The sequence below is a fragment of the Phalangium opilio genome, unplaced genomic scaffold, assembly GCF_054372755.1.
Source record: "Phalangium opilio isolate 3A_F unplaced genomic scaffold, DU_Popi_V2 ptg000002l_1, whole genome shotgun sequence".
In the NCBI taxonomy this organism is placed as follows: domain Eukaryota; kingdom Metazoa; phylum Arthropoda; class Arachnida; order Opiliones; family Phalangiidae; genus Phalangium; species Phalangium opilio.
The window spans coordinates 17,471,131-17,479,647 of record NW_028324144.1 but is presented as its reverse complement, the minus strand read 5'-3'; the positions used below and the strand labels follow the sequence as shown (position 1 = coordinate 17,479,647).

The window sequence follows — 8,517 nt, the reverse complement described above, 5'->3', positions numbered from 1 at the left end:
AATTATAATAAAGTTCCTACTTAATATTTGAATGGAGTATTTGCTAGATAATTTATATTTTCCTTTATATCTCCGTTATTTTACAACAATTGCTTTCTAGTTTTTTCCCTACAATTTCTTCCTAGTTTTTCCCCCACAATTTCTCCCAAGTTTTTCCCCTGCAATTTCATTATTTTCTCGGTAACATTTTACGCCAATATCTGCGTATATTTCAAGGGCAAATTTCCCATGTTTCCTTAATTTACCACTTTTTATTGATCACTCTGAACAACGCCAGTTTTGCTGGGTTCTCTTTAAAAAAGAGAGACTTTCTCTAGAAGGATGATTGAGACGTCAGTCAAGTTACTGAGGAATCTGTCTCGCTTGGTGATTGTTGTGTCACTAACCTCGTACCAGCTGTTATCTTTTCGAATAAAGTTTAGATAGTGACCTTGGTTTAAAGAAGAACCTTTATGAATGATCACGCCCCTAGTTTTGTAAACGCTGTGGTTTAAAACCACTTTCTGATTTTCGAATCCAGATATTTTGGTTAAAATCTTAATTGGGTGACCATTTACTACAGTATCTCTTGGAAACCACAGAAATACGTACTTACCGGCTGAAATCAATACATCACGTTCATCAATCTCTCTGCGTTTACAAGTTTCGCAAGGCATCATTGTTGGTCTCATCCTTTCGACTAATAGTTTCCAATCAATTTTACAGAGGTTTGGCAAAGGAAGAGTGAAGATGCAGCTTTGGATAATGTTTCCAGAACTTTTTTCCAGGTGACAGCTGGGGCATTTGGTAACGTTTTGCGACTTTGTCCATAATAGTTCCCGTAGAGCGTTAGAGTCAGGAGTTTCCATTTCTTCGCAAAGTCTTGGCAAGAGAACCCATAAGAATTCACTAGCATCTTGCTGTTCGTTGTGGGTAAAAGGCAACCCAACAGCCGTTCGCAAATTGAAACCATCGTCGCTGAAACTCTCATTGGAATTTTCAACATGCTCAATAGTGTTACGAAGGCAAGTCAAAATGGGCTTATCGCTCAATGATCCTTTGTGCTCTTTAATAATGTTCCTTAATTCCGGAATCAGTAACAACAATTGCAAAACGCTATTTGCGTAGCACGTTACTCCATCTCCATTTTCAAATCCCTTCAAGGGAAAAATGTCTATACTCTGAAGACCTAGTCTGATCTTTTTATTTGGTCTTTCTTTTGCCGTTTCATCAGATCTCTCTCCTTCAACTTCTAAAATACACCTCGACGTCGGCCTTTTTGTACCTCTCTTTCCTTCCGACCCGACGATTTCTATAAGTGGAAGATCAGGTCTGTGTTTTTGACGCAGCCTGTTATACTCCGCAATGGCTCGTCCATCTGCCGTAATTTTATTCGGGTCTAATTGCAAGAGATGGAGACCGGCCAAGGAAGTCACTCGCGATAAAGCGACGTATGCCATGCCAGTTCCAAATAAATTTGATCCCAAATCCATAATTGCGCATTTTAAACTCATTCCCTGGCTTTTGTGTATAGTAATGGCATATGCCAAGATTACCGGAAATTGCGTTCGTTTGACGTATAAATTGGTCATTAGCAAGAACTTGACGCTCATTTTCTCGACTAAAAAGTCGGGCTTATTGTTCTCGTCGCTTGGTTCCCGATCTACTCTGATACGGATACCAGTGATGTTCCCACTGTCGTTCTTTTGGAATCCCGTTATAATGGCCATGGTGCCGTTAATAACACCTTCTTCAAAATTGATGTTTCTCCTAACCATTATTCGAGATCCAACGCAGAGATACAGCTTGCTCTCTAGACCTCCAGTTTTTGACGGCTCATTGTCTAACATTTTCAATCTCCTGACAATGTTTTTGGTAATTTTTTTGTCGTAATCAACGAGTTTGTCTTCGCATTGAACGCATTCAACTTTCTGTCGGCTTTCCTCTAGCATTTTTATGTTGAATTTATCGCACATGGCCAATTTCGGCATCAAACAGATGGGATGAAATCCTTCTTTAACCAGCTTAAGGTAAAGATTCATAGCCACCTGAATTTTGTTCCCTCCCGTAACTAGTCTACTTTCTAAGGTTGAAACGTCATCTTTCGTAACAGTTCCGACTCTAATTCGGTTAAGAAGGTCGCCATAAACTCGGTCGTCCGCCTGACGAACGTTTTGCGTTAGTTCATCGTATCCGAAATACTTCCAAAGATCAGTGCCTCCAATGCTATTAAATCTTAGTCTAGCTTCCTGGGAAGTGACTTTTAAAAACGCAGGATTACCCTGTACAGGCGGCAATTGGAAGAAATCTCCAAAAACAAGAACGCAAACCACACCGCCGAAAGGCTTGTTCATTTCCCAAAATTCATTTAGCCTCAAATGAACGTAAGTTAGTAGTACCGAAGACACCATAGAAATCTCATCGACAATCAAGAGTTTCAAATTTCCCAGAGTTTGTTTCATAATGGAAATATTTTCGGAATTGAGGGAATGGTATTCCGCGGTACGCCCATGTTCTACTGGCAACATAAGTAATCTGTGCAACGTTACGCCGTTGACATTTAGGGCAGCCAAGCCCGTAGGAGCGGCTATCGCGACGCTACCGGCATTTTTAAAGTGACGTCTAACGGCGTTGGCGATAGTAGCAATAAGAAAGGACTTTCCAGTGCCGCCCGGACCAGATACAAAGTGGCAGAAATTCTCAAATTTTCCTCCCTCTTGAGTGAAGTGATCCATGACTTTGTCATAAACCCTTTTTTGATCATTGTTGAGTAACGCAACTTGGTCTAGTGCCGTGCCCTCGAAATCAATTTCCATAGCGGCTTCGACATCATGCATCGCATTTTCTGTTTCAACGACGATTTCTTTCCCTTGAAGGGCATTTTCATCGTCATAGCTTTCTGCATCCGAAATCGCGGCAATCTCTTTAGCCTTTTCGGAGGCTTTGCGCTTCTTTAGAACTTCTTTGGATACCGAGAATTTCTCGTGGTATTCTCTCATGGGTTTTAGCGTTGATAATGTGCTTTCGAAAGCTTCAGCGAAGGTTGCAAACTCGCCCAATAACTCAGTCTCGTTTCGCCATGGTTTGAACAGAATTAGTAGAGCGTGGCAGTACTTTTCTGGTTCCTCTATTGGGTCGTGAACGTAATGTTCTATTATGTAGGGCTTAATCCTCTTTCTCATCAAACCGAGATTATTTTTCAACTCGATTACATTTTCAGATTTTTTCGCTCCCTCCGAGTACTTTACGTAATCGTAAAACCGTCCGAACTCTCGCAAGCTTAAATCTTCCAAACTATCGGGTCTGTTGGGATACTTGTCGTCCACAAACCCTTTTAGGCAAATGTCTTCGCTGTCAGGATCAATTTCCCTCAAGCGTGCAAGATCCTTGTAACATTTCAAAACTTTGCATCGGTTTTCTTTCACGTTAGTGTTAATAAACTTGGTGCTGTCAGACTTTTGAAACAATTTCTGACCCAACATCATGTCCAAAGCTTCGTAAATTCCGACCGACTTATTTGTGAAAGATTTCAGTCCATAAGCGAACAATCTTTTTGACAAGCTTTCGTGTGCCAACTCAGCGAAACACTGATCCATTTCAGCCCGATCTCCCTTTGTCACGTACGACGTGACGTATATCGCCACTTGTTCCGAGGAATCGGCGACAAACTGCAAATCCATATTGGCTTTCAAAGCCAAAAGTAATGCCGGATTGTAGTCATTGATAAAAACTTCGTTTTCATTTCTGGGCAAATCGTACAAACGTTTTTGGCCTCGTTTCAATTTACGATGACGCGTAACTGATTCAACAGAGTTCAAAGTCGCAACGTTTGTTACGTTTCGAGGAAAACCGTAGCGACACACTTTCAGCTCCTTATTTCCTCTCTTAACCTTTCGGTAGCAACTGCTGCAACATTTATGTGTTTGAAATTTTTTTATTAGCCGGTAAAGTTCTGGACTTTCAGCAGCTTTTGGGATTGAACACGTGACATACTTCTGCACGTACTCCAAAATAGCTATTGCCGAACAGGAACCAATCATGGGAGCTTCCTCAGCCCACAACAAGCAATGATAATGCGCCAAGCCGCGAGATTGGTACTCGACGCGCACAAAATGATGCGCTATCGGTCCAAGAACCGGATTTTCTTTACATAGCACAAAGTTGTTTAGTAGCGACCTCACTTTGTTGTGAAAATGCAAACTGACGCTAAGTGGATCTAAATTTAATAGTTCAGCCACCGACATAGATTCGATCCCTGGCACGTCAGCATTCACCCGTCGTAGGTGGTCGTGAAGTTCAATGTCATCGTATTCGGCCGGATTAAAGGTTAAAAGCCAAGTAGGTGGGCCATACTCTCTAATCATGGCCAAAACACATTTGAGAACTTTATACCAATAATCCTTAGTTCCTCGAATGTGGCCCATGAAAGTCGCTAAATTACTCTCGAGCTCGGAGTCTCGAGATTCAACTTGATTCACGAGATTATTGACAGATACGTTCATGGGTTTTTTCACTCGTAGAACGTAATTCAAACTACTGTTAATGGATTTCATTTCGGCCTCTTGGTATAAATGGAACATGAACGCATAATCTCGTCTAAACATTGGATTCGCGTTCAAAAGACGAGAAAGTCGGTATTCAGTTTCCGTCATTTTCCCAAACGGTCTTTCGTCGTGCTTGCCATAGCGAGCCATTGGGAACAAGTGCACGAATGACATGTATTCTAGATTTTTGTCCCAATTACTGATAGGCTCGGCTTCGACACGCTTCATTTGGTAAGAAGCCAACAAATCTTTTGACGGCTGAACATTCACCGGGTGAATTGTATAGTGATCGTACAGCTCATTCACTTCATCTTTTGAGAGTTTTCGCAACAGTGCCTCAGGTTGAGTTAAAATTTTATAACGGTCGTCTTGCGAAAGATTTGATTCGATCACACCATCGTTGATAACATCGATATCGATTTGGTGCGATTCCGCTTGCGGATTTTTTTCAACTGTAGTGAAGCCGATTTTATTGACCTCGTCGAGGTTGTTTAACAGCGCCAGCGGATCCGTTTTTACCATTAATTCATCGGGAGTTAATGAATTTTCATGTTCAATAGTTCCGTTAATCTCTTCGGTGCCATAAATATAATCCTCATTGATCTGAGTAATATCTATGTCTTTGTACAGGGGATTAATTTTTTTCAGCTCAGTGACGGCCCTTTTCAAAGCATCAAGGCGAACAATTTTTTGCCAAACCTTTTTGTCACTAGTGGGCAGACCATTAACCAAGACGTGCAATTCGTGATCTTTAGGCAGTGCTGTTGGTATCATATCCAAATTTTTTTGGACTGGAATTGGCAAGTATATGATTCTACCTTTCAAAGCTTTCACCGCACCAAACTGCATATTGGAATTAGTTTTGGTACCTAACCGGACCACAGTGTGAAATGCTTTCACAAGCTGAATTAAGGCCTTTTCAAACATGTTCAAACTCGTGACTTCTGTCGGAGGGACGTCAACTCCCAAGCCGTTGAGGAAACATCTAATTGGAATTTTTCCCTTTCGCAACTCTTTAGAACAATAAGGGCATAAAAGCATGTCCATTTCTCTAAAGTCAGGATTTTTCAATAGCAAACCAGCTCTTAAAATGAGAAAGGCGTGGTTGTCAAAAACTGAAGTGCATCCCAGTTTTTCCACTGTCCTCAAATCTGAATTTTTTAATAATCTAGCGCAACAATCGCAAGATGTGTCGTGAAATTCATTAATATCACGCTCAGCTCTAGCAAATTGTTTATTGTAGAAAGCCAAGATTTCACTCTCATCGAGACAAGGCCTTATATCACTTTCATCGCCTTTCGCCGCCTCGTTTTCCGCATTCGACATTTTCAAGCCACGTGCCTCAACAATTTTTCTCATTTTGGGTATAACATTTTGAAGAGATTCGAAATCACCATGATCTATCTCATCAGTCAATGTTGATAAAGCGCTAAGCAACGCTCGAACAGAGTAGAGTTTACTCAAAATTGTTCTGATCCCCGAGTAATGCGAAGCCAATTCTCTGAAGGCTCTCAAGTAACTTTGGCATTCCTCGCTTTCAGAGCAATATAAGAAATGACCAAGATACGGAAGAACTTGCACTTCAAAATCTGAATCGTCCGATGGCAATTTGACAATGGATTTCTGGCAAAACTTATTTTTGTAGGAGCAAACGTCAAAATCAGAACTCAAAAGTTCATTTAAGACGCTATCACTGGCCTTTGCCGCCTGATTAATGAAAGCTATGACTTTAAAAATAGTCCGCTCTCTAACGTTGCAAATGTCACTGCATTCCCAATAAGAAGCTTTTTCTTTGGTTTCAATAAACCCAGATTCGTTAATTACGATATTCGCTTTGGGATTTTTGTCCTTTGAAACGTTTTCTACTGCATTGAATAGATTCGTGACAACACCGAAATCATTAACTTGCAAGCAGCGTTCAATGCCTCTGTTCAGTCTTTTCTGGTCAATAAAATTACCAGTTTCATCAACCCATAATTCATTAACATTTTCGCCGCTACGAGAGCTTTCTCGTAGCACCTTTATTAGAAGACCATTTTCGTCGAACTGCAAAATCTTTTCAAAACGTGTTTCGTGGTCCTCGTTTTTTAAAATTCTGCCATCATTCCCCAAAGTAAAATATGTTGTCTCGTGATAAAAAGCTTCTTCAAGACTATTGTGAAGCCTTTTTCCTCCAATGACTTTGATAAAATTGTCACTATCTACCAATCCAATTTCTTGCACTTTCTTGGCAAAACTTTTGAAATCTTCAATAAGTAACGAACGTCTTGCCTGGAAGGCCGAATATATTTGCCTTTTTAAGTGAAATGTTTTTCCAGATAGCAACTGGCATTGGAGTTTGTGGGATGTAAATTTGGAACTTTGCTTTTTACATGAATTTGCAGAAGTTTTTGTCGTCATCAACCGTTCCGTAAGTCGCGTGATCAAAAACCGCTTGAAACTTTCGGCAATCATCTTTTTATTTTTTGTTTTAAAAATTCCTTTGTTGAAGGAGATTTTTTTAACATAATAATTGGTAGGGTTCGTACCACCTTTTCTTTGTCGCGAAGCGCCACCTATTTTAGGGGCCTGCAAAACCTTTTGTATTTTTGTTGAACTTGTCAATAATGACTTGCGATTGAGGCCATCACTCGATTTTTTACTCTGAGAGAGGTGTTTTTTTTTTAAATAGTACCTTTTACACCTAACTCGGTTTGTTGCAGATTTTTCCAAAATCTTTTTCATCCTAGCCTGAGCTTGGTCTTTCAACGCCATTCGCTTTATATGTTTTAGGCGTTCTTTTTGTTTCTTAGCACGTTGAGAAACCATTTTAGTTCTCTTTCAAAGCCAGAAAAGCTTCTTTTAGAGCAAGAAAGGACCCCCTCTCTGTTGAGCCACGAAAAAAGGTCTCTCTGTTGAGCCACGAAAAAAGGCCTCTCTGTTGAGCCACGAAAAAAGGTCTCTCTGTTGAGCCACGAAAAAAGGTCTCTCTGTTGAGCCACGAAAAAAGGTCTCTCTGTTGAGCCACGAAAAAAGGTCTCTCTGTTGAGCCACGAAAAAAGGTCTCTTTGTTGAGCCACGAAAAAAGGTCTCTCTGTTGAGCCACGAAAAAAGGTCTCATAAAACACAAATTGAAACAATACACAGACAATGAAGTAAGAAAATTTTCCTTACCTTTAAAAAGACGCTAAGAAACAGCAATGTACAGCTTAGTCCGCTTTTAGAAAAGCGTCAAACCCAAGTGAACTGAAATGCTGCTTAGCAAATTCCACAACTGAAAAAATTAAAACTTAAACTCTTGAAAATGTAATTAGGCTTACCTATAACCTTTCACGAGTAAAGTGAATGTCTTTGCCTGAAGCGCTTCAACCAGCAGAACGTGACCGGACGAACTTAATATTCAGTTCAGTTTAGTTCACATGTAGATCAAAAAATCTATTTCTTGCAGTCACTGTCCCACTGGGCCTATTTAGCCAACTCGATCACGCGCTCAACGACGAAACCTGCAGCAGGCTTGGAAATAAGGTTTATTTCTGAACTAGTCATCCGGACCAGTGACCCCTATGTCTTAAATATGAAACTGGTCCCGGGACCAGTGACCCTTCCCCTATTTATTTTTCTACTGGTCCCAGGACTTCTAAAAAAATCTCTCTCGGCTTAGGGTTGTATACACAACTGGACTCATGGAGTCGAAATTTATGTTAAAATGAAAATAATTAAAGAGGTCCCCATATCAATTTTTAATAAAAGTAGGAATTAATAAACTAGTGATTGGGACCAGTGACCCTCACGTTTTGAATAAAAAAAGTGGTCCAAGCTATTAATAAACTGGTTTTTGACTTGTAAACCTGTCTTATTTCCTAGCCTGACCTGCAGAGCCTGCTCCTGTAAGTGTAAGCCCATCATCATTGCTCGATAGAAAGTTTCTACTGAAACTTCTCCAAGCTAGTATTTATACTCTATGGCAGGTCTAGGGAACATTTTGTATGCCATTTACAATGGTTTTTTCTATGGA

The 8,517-nt window shown here is 40.3% G+C and overlaps 2 protein-coding genes across 4 annotated transcripts; both read right to left on the bottom strand.

Annotated features, from left to right (window-relative positions):
• Positions 1-137: 137 nt before the first annotated feature.
• On the bottom strand, positions 138-3,710 carry LOC149722304 (uncharacterized). Of its 3 annotated transcripts, none has more exons than XR_016377740.1 (3): positions 596-3,710; positions 387-536; positions 174-313 (listed from the first exon to the last, which is right to left on the bottom strand). XR_016377740.1 is itself a non-coding variant. In XM_089860658.1 (2 exons), the coding sequence occupies exons 1-2, from the start codon at positions 3,657-3,659 to the stop codon at positions 242-244; spliced, it is 3,345 nt and encodes a 1,114-aa protein (XP_089716784.1). In that variant the 5' UTR covers positions 3,660-3,710; the 3' UTR covers positions 138-241. The 3 variants fall into 3 exon arrangements, 1 of the variants encoding a protein (XP_089716784.1); XR_016377741.1 differs by having other exon boundaries at positions 387-503; XM_089860658.1 differs by having other exon boundaries at positions 138-313; positions 387-3,710.
• Positions 3,711-3,762: 52 nt separating this feature from the next.
• LOC149722303 (uncharacterized) lies at positions 3,763-7,904 on the bottom strand. The gene is made up of 5 exons (XM_089864678.1): positions 7,823-7,904; positions 7,677-7,756; positions 4,919-7,596; positions 3,973-4,702; positions 3,763-3,778 (listed from the first exon to the last, which is right to left on the bottom strand). The coding sequence occupies exons 3-5, from the start codon at positions 7,329-7,331 to the stop codon at positions 3,763-3,765; spliced, it is 3,159 nt and encodes a 1,052-aa protein (XP_089720804.1). The 5' UTR covers positions 7,332-7,596; positions 7,677-7,756; positions 7,823-7,904.
• Positions 7,905-8,517: the final 613 nt, after the last annotated feature.

Excerpts from the sequence above, each read along its gene's own strand:
- LOC149722304 (XM_089860658.1), bottom strand. The coding sequence starts at position 3,659 with ATGGATTTGCAGTTTGTCGCCGATTCCTCGGAACAAGTGGCGATATAC. Across the intron at positions 314-386 it reads AAGATAACAGCTGGTACGAG|AGAAAGTCTCTCTTTTTTAA; the intron begins GTTAGTGACACA and ends TCATCCTTCTAG.
- LOC149722303 (XM_089864678.1), bottom strand. The coding sequence starts at position 7,331 with ATGGTTTCTCAACGTGCTAAGAAACAAAAAGAACGCCTAAAACATATA. Across the intron at positions 4,703-4,918 it reads TATCGATGTTATCAACGATG|AATACATGTCATTCGTGCAC; the intron begins GTGTGATCGAAT and ends ACAAAAATCTAG.